Source organism: Acomys russatus, chromosome 9, assembly GCF_903995435.1.
Source record: "Acomys russatus chromosome 9, mAcoRus1.1, whole genome shotgun sequence".
NCBI classification, from domain to species: domain Eukaryota; kingdom Metazoa; phylum Chordata; class Mammalia; order Rodentia; family Muridae; genus Acomys; species Acomys russatus.
The window spans coordinates 47803343-47817410 of NC_067145.1; the positions used below are offsets into that span (position 1 = coordinate 47803343).

At 39.2% G+C, this 14068-nt stretch overlaps 1 protein-coding gene across 1 annotated transcript in view; it reads right to left on the reverse strand.

The window, feature by feature from the left end:
* The window catches only part of Malrd1 (MAM and LDL receptor class A domain containing 1), a 641297-nt gene that overhangs the window by 571912 nt on the left and 55317 nt on the right, over window positions 1-14068 (reverse strand). The window contains exon 6 of the mRNA XM_051151281.1: window positions 10976-11122. Within this exon, the coding sequence (XP_051007238.1) occupies window positions 10976-11122 (147 nt within the window). The remainder of the gene's footprint in view (window positions 1-10975; window positions 11123-14068) is intronic.

A 14068-nucleotide genomic window follows, 5' to 3' on the forward strand; every position in this document is an offset into this window, starting at 1 on the left:
GAAGACATCAGACTCCAGGGCCAGAAACTATTCTCAACAAAATCATAGAAGAAAATTTCCCCAATCTAAAGAAAGAGATGCCTATAAACAGACAAGAGGCCTACAGAACACCAAATAGAATTGACCAGAAAAGAAAAACTGCCCGCCACATAATAATCAAAACACAAAACATGCAGAACAAAGAAAAAATATTAAAAGCTGCAAGGGAAAAGGGCCAAATAACATTTAATGGTAAACCTATCAGAATTACACCTGACTTCTCAGTAGAGACCATAAAAGCCAGAAGGGCCTGGACAGAGATCCTGCAAACCCTAAGAGAACACAGATGCCAGGCCAGACTACTTTACCCAGCAAAATTATCAATAACCATTGATGGAGAAAACAAAATATTCCATGACAAAAACAAATTCAAACACTACCTATCCACAAACCCAGCTTTACAGAAGGTACTAGAAGGAAAACTCCATCCCAAAGGGTCAAGCTACAACCAAAACTACCCAGGAAATAGATAACTATCCCATGGCAAAAACACAACTACACAAACGCTCGACTGGAAACAACATCAAAATTAAGACTCTTAACAGTCACTGGTCATTAATATCTCTCAACATCAATGGCCTCAATTCTCCAATAAAAAGACACAGACTAACTGAATGGGTACATAAACAAGACCCAACATTCTTCTGCATCCAAGAAACACATCTCACCCATAATGAAAGGCATTACCTCAGGGTAAAAGGTTGGAAAAAAATATTCCAAGCAAATGGTCACAAGAAGCAAGCCATTTTACTATCGAACAAAATAGACTTTCAACCAAAGTTAATCAAAAGGGATAAGGAAGGACACTTCATACTCATCAAAGTTAAAGTCAACCAAGATGACATCACAACTCTGAACATCTATGCTCCCAATACAAGGGCACCCACATTTGTAAAAGATCTGCTAAAAAAGCTTAAACCACACATAGATCCCCACACAATAATAGTGGGAGACTTCAACACCCCACTCTCACTGAAGGATAAGTCATTGAAACAGAAATTAAGCCAAGAAATAACATCATTAACCAATGCCATGGGTCAAATGGATCTAACAGATATCTATAGAACTTTTCACCCAAACAAGAAAGAATACACCTTCTTCTCTGAACCCCATGGAACCTTCTCCAAAATTGATCACATCGTAGGTCACAAAGCAAGCCTCAATAGATACAAGAGGATTGAAATAATACCTTGTAATCTATCAGATCACCATGCTCTTAGGCTGCAATTCAACAACAACAGAAATAACAAAAAGCCTACACGTACGTGGAAACTAAACAACTCTCTGCTAAATGACACCTGGGTCAGGGAAGAAATAAAGAAAGAAATCAAGGAGTTTCTGAAATTCAATGAAAATGAAGGAACAACATACCCAAATTTGTGGGATACGTTGAAAGCAGTGCTAAGAGGAAAATTCATAGCACTAAGTGCCTTTAAAAAGAAATTGGAAACATCACACATAAGCATCTTAACAACACAACTGGAAGCCCTAGAAAAAAAAGAAGCAGAAACACCCAAGAGGAGTAGACGCCTGGAAATAATCAAACTCAGGCTGAAATTAACAAATTAGAAACTAAGAAAACAGTCCAAAGAATCAACAAAACCAAAAGCTGGTTCTTTGAGAAAATCAACAAGATAGACAGACCATTAGCCAAACTAACTAAAAGGCGGAGAGACAGTATTGAAATCAACAAATTCAGAAATGAAAAGGGAGACATAACAACAGACACTAAAGAAATTCAAAGAATCATAAGATCCTACTTTGAAGGCATATACGCCACAAAATTTGAAAATCTAAGGGAAATGGACGATTTTCTTGATCAAGTTAACTTGCCAAAGTTGAATGAAGAACAGATAAACAAGTTAAATAGTCCCATTTCCCCTACAGAAATAGAAGCAATCATCGATGGTTCTCCCAACCAAAAAAAGCCCAGGGCCAGATGGTTTCAGTGCAGAATTCTACCAGACCTTTAAGGGCGAGCTAATACCGATACTCTTCAAGCTACTCCAAAAGATAGAATGGATGGAAAATTACCAAATTCATTCTATGAGGCCATAGTCTCATTGATACCTAAACCTCACAAAGACTCAACAAAGAAAGAGAATTTCAGACCAATTTCTCTTATGAACATAGATGCAAAAATACTAAATAAAATACTTGCAAAACGAATACAGGAGCACATCAAAGATATCATTCATCATGACCAAGTAGGCTTCATTCCAGGCATGCAGGGATGGTTTAATATACGGAAATCCATCAATGTAATCCACCATATAAACAAACTGAAAATAAAAAACCACATGATCATCTCCTTGGATGCAGAGAAAGCATTTGATAAAATCCAACGCCCATTCATGTTTAAAGTTTTAGAGAGATCGGGGATACAAGGCACTTTCCTCAACATAATAAAGGCTATATACAGCAAGCCAATAGCCAAAATCAAAGTAAATGGTGAGATACTCAAGGAAATTCCTCTAAAATCGGGAACAAGGCAAGGCTGCCCACTCTCTCCATATCTCTTCAATATAGTACTCGAAGTTCTAGCCAGAGCAATAAGACACAAAAGGAGATCAAGGGTATCCAAATGGGAAAGGAGGAAGTCAAATTATCCCTCTTTGCAGATGATATGATAGTGTACATAAGTGACCCTCAAAACTCCACCAGAGAACTCCTAAAGTTGATAAACGCCTTCAGCAAATTGGCTGGATACAAAATTAACTCAAAAAAGTCTGTAGCCTTCCTATACACAAATGACAAGCTTGCAGAGGAAGAAAATTAGGAAAGCCACACCCTTCACATTAGCCACAAGCAATATAAAATATCTAGGAGTTACCCTAACTAAGCAAGTGAAGGACTTGTATGAAAAAAAATTTCAAAACTCTGAAGAAAGAGATTGAAGATGACCTGAGAAGATGGCGTGATCTTCCTTGCTCATGGATCAGGAGAATTAACATAGTAAAAATGGCCATCCTACCAAAAGCAATCTACAGATTCAATGCAATCCCTATCAAAATAACTACACAATTTTTTAAAGACATTGAAAGTTCAATTCTGAACTTAATATGGAAAAACAAAAAACCCAGAATAGCTAAAACAATCTTGTACAATAAAAGATGCTCCGGAGGAATCTCCATACCTGATCTCAAACTGTACTATAAAGCAATAGTACTTAAAACAGCATGGTACTGGCACAGCAACAGGCTGGTTGATCAGTGGAATCGAATCGAAGACCCAGATATGAATCCACACACATATGGTCACTTGATTTTTGACAAAGAAGCCAAATCCATTCAATGGAAAAAGGATAGCATCTTCAACAAATGGTGCTGGTCTAACTGGAGGTCTATGTGTAAAAAAATGAAACTGGACCCATATTTGTCACCTTGCACAAAACTCAAATCCAAGTGGATTAAAGACCTCAACATAAAACCAGAGACACTAAGCCACTTAGAAGAAAAAGTGGGAAAGAGCCTGGAACATATTGGCACAGGAGACAACTTCCTGAACAGAACACCAACGGCCCAGGCCTTAATGTCAACCATTAATAAATGGGACCTCATGAGGCTGAGAAGCTTCTGTAAGGCAGGAGACACTGTCAAGAGAACAAAGCGACAGCCTACAGACTGGGAAAAAATCTTCACCAACCCTACATCTGACAAAGGTCTAATATCCAAAATATATAAAGAACTCAAGAAATTAACACCACCAAACCGAATAACCCAATAGAGAAATGGGGCTTGGAACTAAACAGAGAATTCTCAACAGAGGAGTATCAAATGGCTGAGAAACACTTAAAGAAATGCTCAACCTCCTTAGTCATCAGGGAAATGCAAATCAAAACAACTCTGAGATTCCATCTTACACCCATCAGAATGGCTAAGATCAAAAATTCAAGCGACACCACATGCTGGCGAGGATGTGGGGAGAGAGGAACACTCCTTCATTGCTGGTGGGAATGCAAACTAGTACAGCCACTTTGGAAATCTATCTGGTGCTATCTCAGAAAAATGGGAATAGGGCTTCCTCAAGACCCAGCTATTCCACTCCTTGGAATATACCCAGAAGATGCTCCAGCACACAACAAGAAAATTTGCTCAACCATGTTCATAGCAGCCTTATTCATAATAGCCAGAACATGGAAACAGCCTAAGTGTCCCTCAGTAGAAGAGTGGATAAAGAAACTGTGGTACATATACACTATGGAATACTACTCAGCTATTAAAAACAAGGAATTCCCGAAATTTGTGGATAAATGGATTGAGCTAGAAATGATCATAATGAGTGAGTTAACCCAGAAGCAGAAAGAATCAAATGGTATATACTCACTTATATCTGCATACTAGCCCAAGGGGCATGTCCCACGAAAGCCTTCACTTACCAGGAAACTGGGACAGAGGGGAAGGCATCCTATTGGGACTCTAAATGAGAGACGCATGGGAGAACAGCAAAATAAAAGGATCCAGAGGGTCCTAGAAATCTACAAGTAGAACAATATGATAGGCAGATTTGGGCCCAGGGGTCCCGCTCAAACTAAGGCACCAGCCAAGGACAATACAGGAGGTAAACTTTAAACCCCTTCCCAGATCTAGCCAATGGTCAGAATATTCTCCACAGTTGAGTGGAGAGTGTGATACGACTTTCTCACGTACTCTGGTGCCTCACATTTGACCATGTCCCCTGGAGGGGGAGACCTGGTGGCACTCAGAGGAAGGACAGCAAGTAGTCAAGAAGAGACTTGATACCCTATGAGAATATATAGGGGGACGTAATCCCTCTCAAGAACAGTCATAGGGGAGGGGAATAATGGGAAAATTGGGGGGGGGGGGGGAGGAATGGGAGGATACAAGGGATGGGATAAACATTGAGATATAACAAGAATAAATTAAAAAAAAAAAAAAAAAAAAAAACACCAAAAAGATTGATAGGGGAGATTTTAAGTGTTAGATGATGCAACAGGAATAATTTTGTGTTGTTGTTTTTAAGTTCATTAGGTTAGAGACTATAGAATTTCCTACAGTTCTCCATAATCAGTATATCAAAAGCCTTATTTAGATACCATGTAAGGAATAAATTGCATTAAAGCAGTGATATGCTCAGAAAAAAAAAATTATTCTGTTTTTATTTTGCAAAAGTTAAATCTGAAACGTTCCTTTCTCTGAAGGTTAATAGATTTTCCTACAGCTGCTTTTTAAAAATCTATATAAACTATCAAAAAAAAAAAAAAAGCCCTATGTCAAGCATGGAGTATATCTTTTTGGGATGTTGGTCACTGGAGTCCCATAGGTAGCTCCACATGATATAGGCTACAGCTATTGCTCTTGGCAGACAGGAGACAGGAAGACTAGTAACAATGCATTTACCAAATTATTGCAGAAACATCAACAATGTCCTCTGAAAGGTGAAGCCTTAAATTCGCCTCAGTGGTCCAGGGAAGTCTTGAAGAGCTAAGGAATGCTATGACAAAACTTTCTATGTACACGTGGAGAACAAAAAGAAAACAAGATGGGCTGGAGGGGTATAAACCTCACTGAATCATTTCTGGTTTCTGGACCACATGTAAGACGCATAGGATTTATCACTCATTTCAAGGTAACAAAAATATGAACAAAATTAAAATGAACAACTTTTAACAGGTAGAGCAGAAGGTTAAGGTCGGAGCTCGTCCTATGCCCTGTAACTGTAGAGGAAACAGACACAGGGACTCCCAAGTTACCAAAGCCACAGCTTGAAGCTGAAGAGGTGCGAAATTGGCCACTTTAAATGTACTTGAACTAATCTGCATGCACCCACTTTTAGTCAGTATTACATCTACACTGGCAGGGAGTTGGAGGGCAGATGTAACTCCCTTTAGCCTTTCTGTCTGTCATCATAGAAAGATTGGTAAGAATCTCTTTAAATACCACAAAGTGGAGATGCAAACTCCATAGAAAACCACTGAGCTATAGATGTTTGCCTTTGCTTCACACATGAACCACCACAGAGCTTTATGTTATTTAAAAACAAATCTCTAAGTGAACTCAAAGACAAGAAGAGTAAAACAATGCTTGAAAAAAAATTAGCATCAGACATTACTAGCTACCATAGAGAGTAAGCTATTTAACACCAAGTGGGGTAAACTCAGTAACTCAAACTTTTAAACTCTTTTTTTATATAATAAATAAAGACTTCTTGATTTTTGATATTTGGAAAACATTATAAGGCATACCAAAAGACAGAGACAGCTTGAAAAGAAAAAGTAAATACCAGAAGCAGACACATGTGTCAGGAAATCTTGGGATAATGAGACTGGAGATCTTCTGGAAATCTAAGTAAAACTGATATTAACATCACTGATAGAAAAAAGAGAAACAGAAAATGAGTTGGTGTGTTTGCACCATCCTGCAACAAACCTAGAAAGACATGGGAAGAGAGACTCTCAGTTGAGAAACTGCCTCCATCGTGTTGTCCTGGAAGCATGTCTGTGGGCTTTTCATTGGTTGGTTAGTGATGTAGGAGGTCCCAGCCTACTGTGAGTCATTCCATCCTTAGGGAAGTGGGCTTGGGCTCTCTAAGAAAGGTAGCTGAGCAAGCCATATGGGCAAGGCAGTAAGCAGTATTCCTCCTCCTCCTCCTCCTCCCATTTCCTGACTGGGTCCTTCCCAGCTTCCCTCAGTGACAGACTGTAAACCAAAATCCAAGTAAACCCTATCCTTCCTATGTTGTGTTCAGTCATGGTGTCTTATCACAGCATCAGAATGGCAAACTAGAACAGAGAGCTTGAGTTCAGAGATGTAGGGATCAGAAAGGTTCACTAGAATGTAACGTGAAGAAGGTTTTTATGGGCTTGGGTAGTAGACTACTGTTGAGAGAAGACTCTCTAAGCTTGAGAACACTCAAAGCATGTCTAACATTCACACAAAAATAAATTAGAAAGGAAAAGAAATATAAGGAGAAAAGCAATAAAAGCAATATTTGAATCAATTGCAACAATATTCATCCAAATCATAGATCAAAAGCCATAAATTATGAAGAAGTATAAATACTAAAAAAGAAAGGAAGTAAGAAACAAACAAAGAAAGGAAAAAGAAGACTAGAAAAAACTATACAAACATAATATTCTAACGAAACAAAATGGGTAAAAATCCAACAAAAACCAGAGAGGAAATGTTTTACCTATAAAAAAGAAAAAAAATTGGAAATTTTTCTTTTTTAGAAAAAAAGTTGAGAAAAGAATGAAATGAAATATTTAGTGTTTAGATCTGAAGATGATTTCTAGGAACTAAGGCTGGCAAGAAGTTACTTCATGGATCTACCTACGGGGAAGAGTTGGTCTAAGAGAAAAAGACTTCCCCCAAAAGAACAATGGAATGGTCACCAATCCATAAAGATAGTGGTGACATGCCTGAGAAGTGCAGAGAAAAAGACAGGTGAACATTCAAAAGAAGTAAGCAATGACAAATATAGTTGCAATCTTGTACCTCTCCAAATGGAAAGAAGATGGGTAGAAGCCTCATTCAAATTGGAATCCAGGAGGCCCTGGTGAAGGTGCTTCTCCTAGCCTTAGGAGAAGCCAGGGTTCTCACAATCTTCCAATTCAGTTGCAGGTTTTACTGAGACAATGATGTCTGCAGATGGATAAGTAGTAGACAGTCTTTTTCTCTCATTCTATATAATTCTGGGGGCCATCTTCACAGAGGATCTACTATTTAAAAGCCAACTATCCTCCTGGTTTCAGAACAAGAAACATGTTTCTTGAACCTATGTTGGGGACTTGAACAGAGTCTAAATGTAACCTATGATGTCATCTATCCAGGGGCCATCAGCACTTTTATGAAGACATGCCTCTGTGTTCTGCTTTTAGGTCTGTATAAACTTGTGTGATGTGATTTCCTGCCCTATTCCAAACATACTTGGGAGACATACTCCAGCCATAAATAACATCAGCCAATCCAGGGGGTGAAATCCAGAGAGTCTTGGAAAGGTTGAAGAACCCGTTCAGTGTACAGACTGCAATATTAAATTTGTCCAGCAGAGGCCTCTGGCACCGAAAGGATGGAAGCTGCTGAACTCTGGTAGGCAACAGGCAGTTAGTTGTACAATAGAAGTCCAACACCATAAAAATCCTATGAAAGACAAGAGTCCACAAGTCCAACATATGGACCAGCTATATGCACAGAGTTGGTATGCATAACATAAATTATTTTTTAAGGGATGAGTAAGGTTAACAAATCTACTGCTCTAGCCAAAGCAACCAAATTGGAGAGAGAGAGAGAGAGAGAGAGAGAGAGAGAGAGAGAGAGAGAAAGAAACTCATCCAAATCAGTACAAGAAGAGATAAAAATGGATATTACTAGAAACAAATGAATTCCATCTGATCTTTAGGCAACACTTCAAAGGCAACACTGAAAACACCAAAATAAGATGAGGATAACAAATCATAAAATACCTAATTAAGATCTTCATAAGATATGGATTTAAATTCTTCGAAAGAGCTTAAGCTATAACTCAAGGGAGTAAGTATTACAGAGTAGATGAAATTTCAAGATCTTTCTCATATTAAAGAAGACGAATGGATAAGGTGTGATGTAATTGGAATGGGAGGATCAAATAGGAAGGTGGAGGGAAGAGGTGAGAAAGGAAGGGAATATGGGGAGAGATGGCTAAAACTAAGAGCCATTTGAGGGATCGTATGAAAACATAGAAAACAGTAGAAGCTTTCTATAATATACACAAATATAGGGCCGGGCGTGGTGGCACACGCCTGTAATCCTAGCACTTGGGATGCAGAGGCAGGTGGATCACTGTGAGTTCAGGTCAGCCAAGGCTACACAGAGAAATCCTGTCTCGAAAAACTAAAAAACAAACAAGCAAACAAACAAACAAAACAAAAAAGAAAACCCACATATATATGAAGGTAACCTAAATGAAATCAACAAATAGCAGGAAAAACAGAGCCCTACTGTACATTTCTTGTCACCAGATTAAGAGGTACATCTAGTCATGTTCTTAGCCAAAGAGAAGCTAATGCCAAGGCTATTAATGGCCCTGCACCAATGGACAATTAGGCCTCATTTCTAAAAACGATATCTATACAACTGAGTGAACATGGAAATATCCTTCTGGTGCCCATCTAGAGTCTTCACTCTATGGGCTCGTTTTCATGGCACTGGAAAGTACTCTTGCACACTACCAAAGAAGAGAGTTAAATACCAATGCAGCTATCAATCCTTTGGTCTACAATGGTGTCCTGACTGCAGTATACTTGCGCAATAGTGACACAAAGCTTGTGGGAGTAACCAAGCAACATCTGATTTGATTATAGACCACTCCATGAGGGGGTACCCATACCTGATGTTGTTTGGGTGACCAAGAACCTGAGATTAGATAGGCCAGGAACCTATGGAAAACCCAAATACTGCTGCTCTGATAAAGGAATTTAGCAACAAAATGACTCCTAATGACATCCTGCTATACTCATCAGAGAAGCTTTCTCCTGCATCAGATGGGAATAAATACAGAGACCCATAGCCGGCCAATGTGCAGAGAGTGAGAGACCTTACAACACCCAGCCCTAAAGGGGAAGTTTCCATCAAATCCCTCCCCTCAGGGCTCAGGGAAACCTGTATAAGTTGAGGCAGAAAGAGTGTACGAGCCAGAGAAGTGGAGAACAACAAGGAAACAAGGCCCTATAATCAACAGGATCAGCATACATATGAACTCATGGAGACCTGATATGATACACAGGGCCTGCATAGGTCCACGCAGATGGCACCCTAGAGCTTAGAGGAGAAATGAACACATCCATCCCTAACTCAAAACCTATATTCAACTGATAGCCACTTGCAAATGAAAAACTAGTTATCTCCAAGAGAGTCTCACTAGGGAAATAAACTACTCTTAAGGGTAGGCTCTAGGAATAGATCAACACAGAACTCAAAAGTATCTTTGGAAGTTCTTCTTTTTCTCATACTGCATCTATATGTATGCATAATGCATATATATCATAATGCATATATATGCATATGTGCATGTGTGTGTGCAGTGTTTGTATATGCCACAGAGGCAGAAAAACAATGCCAGGTCCCCGAGAGCAGGAGTACAGGCCATGGTGAGGCAACCCAAGTTGGTGCTGGGGATGGAGTCAGGTTACCTGTGAGAAAGATGAGTCATCTTTCCATCCCCCACTACATGTTTTATTAAATAAATCTAGTATTCAATGTGTGCATTAAAAATAAGACTATGAAGCCAGTAACATGGCTCAGCAAGTAAAAGTGCTTGAATGGCAAGCGCAAGCCTGATGGCCTCAGACCTGATACCAAACTTATCTGATAGAAGGAAAAAAGCAAATCCTCACATGCATCCCATGGCCTACTTGTGCACATAAATGCCCACACTTACGCACCTGTGCAGGAGTGCATGTGTGTACACGTGCATGTGCACGCACACATACACTATGCATACAATAATAATAAAAATTTTGGATTAAGAATATATATTAAAAGATATGTCAAGTAACATTTCCAAGAGTGATCTAGAAGCTCAGATGATAAGGTTTCAAACTGTGATGTAACATTTCCAAACCTGTAGGGGAAAAAAGGCAAGTGGTAATGGAGAAGGAGGTCAGGGGTGAGGATGACGGGGAGACATGTAAACAGGTCTCAGGAGCTGCAGTGATAAAGAGGAATGACTGGACTAACAGGCTTGGCTTTTATTTTATATATACTAATACATCCAGGCAATAAGAAAATAATAAAATTTAAGAGAGAACAGCTAATGTACCATAATTTTTTTTCCACAGGGTTAAAAGCATCTTATTTTCTACTTTGAGCATCTAGGATATAATATACTTTTATTAATATATATGCTTATCAACACCCCAGGCTTAAAGACTTAATGATCATTATAATACTGCAGTATTCTGTCACTCATATAAACTACATTACATTTTATTTGGTACCTTCAACATTACCACTTTGGTCCTGCCACGGCACAGAGTCCAGTGAAGGGACTTCTCTTGCTTTTGCGCATACCCAAGAAGTTTGCTCAACAGATACTTCAGTTGCCCAGTCACATATGTCAAAGTCAAATCCACAGGTCTGATACTCTAGAGAAGAGACCAAAGGGACTTGGTGAATTGTTATGATCTCCTAGAGTGACTTCTTAACCAGAAATGCGTGCTATAGTTGACTAAGGGGACTTCTACAGAAACACAAGTGCACATTACTATCTTGAACTTTTATTCAGTAAAGCTTGAACCCAGACTGGTGTATCCAGCCATCTACAACTGGGGCATGATGCTTTTGTCTAAAGTTCATGCTGGAGACCTACATAACTGCATTACAAAAAGACATCACATGCTGTTTTAAGTGATTGTGTGTTTTGGCCCAACTCATAGCTATCCTGGGGTATAAGTGACCTACAGGCCAGACACAGCTGTAAGAATACCCATTCCACTCTACTTTGCAAAGGCTTTTCATTTGATAAAAATATGGTTATTCTCTAGTAATAACTATTTCCCTAAAAGTGAGATTTGTATTTTTTCTTGCATCAAAGCTCTTGAATAAATTGTAAGGCTTCATAATGCTTCCTTTTAGCTGCTTTATGGAATTATATCCATTAGCTTACTTACCATTCATCATAAAATTTGAATCTTAGAAGCCAAATATTATATATAATTTTAAGGAAGTTTTTAATGGTGTGTTCTTATGAAGCATCATGTTGAGTAGATGTGTTTAATCTTGACCACTGTTTTATTCAGCTGCAAACTTTGACACTAGGCTAAAACTAAGACATTAAAGCCAACAAAGGTTGGCATGTACATGCTCCTAGGCTGGTCTCTGGGCCTTAAAATTTGTGTCTATACCAACAAGATGGTCATCTCAATTTGACACTTACGTCCCACACCTTCATCCGAAGAATCAATTCTGCAGGGCTCCGTATCTGAACAGTGTAAGTCCTGTGTGTTTTTTGCCACGTCTTGACATGGTAAAATCTCATCTGTTAAATTTACAGAATAGTCACAAGTGAGATGTCGAGTCTCTTGGAAATACTTACATCTCTCTCAGAATGTTTCTGCTCAATAAATACATTCTAAATACCTGTGTACCCAGATTACATATTGATGATTAGAAAAAAGTGATAGAGAGACAGACAGAGACAAAGACAGAGACAGAAAGACAGTGACAGAGAGAATAAAGCAACATGCCACTGGTTCTATAGTAGATCGTGGTAGTGTCAGTCAGGCCCCAAATCAAGCTATCAATGTTTTTACACAAGCAATCTACACTAACATTTAAACAAAGAGTATAGGACTATAACTTGTTCCAGGAACTAATGTCGTGGGTGACATCCTTTGTCATTGGAGACAAAGTCTACTTTTGAACTACCATCTATGAAGCCCTTCCACAATTTGCTAGTTTGCTGGTAGAGATTGGTTCCTACTACTCCTTACTTCTGAAAATACTACCAATTCTCACAGACTCCAACTCTTCCTAACTCACTCTTGAACTTGTTCTGGTGATGAAGAGACACAACCTCATTTCTCCATTGTAGCATGGTAACCTCTGATGATATTGAATTCTCCTATAAGAATAATTCCAAGAGGCCCACTCTGCAATGAACACCCAAGGTGTATAGCTCACTTCTTTTGGTACCTTAACTCTAACAGACAGTCACGTTTCTTGGTGACACAAGGGAAGAACGAGCTGCATATATGATGGCAATCCCATGAGCTCATACCTCCTATTGACCCTGCAACTATCTTAGTTTATTTGATAACATTCCATGGTGTTTGCTCAGTGACAGCTTCATCATACCAGCACCTGTCAGCCTATGGTCCTACAGTTTAGTTTCATAAGTTCCTTCCATGTCATATCAGTTCCTGTCATGTATTCATATCCACATTCATGAATATATATTCGTGTATTCATATTCATCATTAAGATAGGATACCATTCCCTGTATCTTCTCATGCATGTCCAATATTCTCAAAACAACAACAACCCCAAAACAAAATACAGCCGTCTACCTATCTGGCATATTTATACAGCTTTTCAGTCCTCAGCATACTGTTCAATAGCATTTGTCATACTTGGCTGCTCCCCATTCTTGATTCCTGCAGCTTCCCTGGAATGAGGGGATTGGAAGACAGAGGATGGAGTATTCTATAAGCACAGCACACAGGTTTCTCTTATGTGACCAGATGTTCACTCTGAGCTGGAACTGCTGCTCTATCTCAGACCTGTCTGGACTCCAACTAGGACATCCTCCTGACATCGTGGCTCCTTCCCTTGGATGATTAAAATATACCTCAAAAAATGGGCCATGACCTAAAGTGTATTTTCCTCTGCCCAAACTATCTCTGGGCACAGCTGCCTGTTTAATCATACAAATGTCCTTGCACTTCAAAGCATGAAGTTTGTACTCTCTTTTCTTTTCAATCTCTTCTTTTTTCCTCTCCCTTCCTCTCTCTTCCTCTCTTAATAAACCCTACTCTCTATTCTCTCGCCTTCTCCGCCTCTCTCTTAAAGTAATCTCTATCAGAAACATCTCTCTTTTTTTCTGCAAAACACATAACTGACTCTGTTGTGATGATCAGCTCTGGCTCAGAGGAAAGCCATCTTCCTCTGGACCGTAGTAACGTTTTTGTTTGAGTCAGGGTATGATGCAGCCCATGCTCATCTTCCCATCCCTATCATATCTGCCCAGTGATTGCATTTCTAGACATGCAGGCACGTGCCTCCAGAATTTCTATACTAATAGAAGCAGAGATGACCTGAATTCCCAACCCTCCTGCTTTTGAATTTCTCCTAAGGAGAGGGAAATCTTTTCAAAGGATCCTCTTCTATGAGGGAGACAGAAAAGCTATTGCCCTGATCTCTAGTAACCAAGTATTCTCCTGCAGGCTTTTGCATTTACATATCTTCCTTATATGCACATGTCTTGTTCTCTGGACCCTTTGGCACTTCTGCTCAGTTACTATCTATGCATTTAAGGTCAGCATGCTCAGTATGCTATTTAAAATTACTCTCTCACCCTCACCTCTGACACT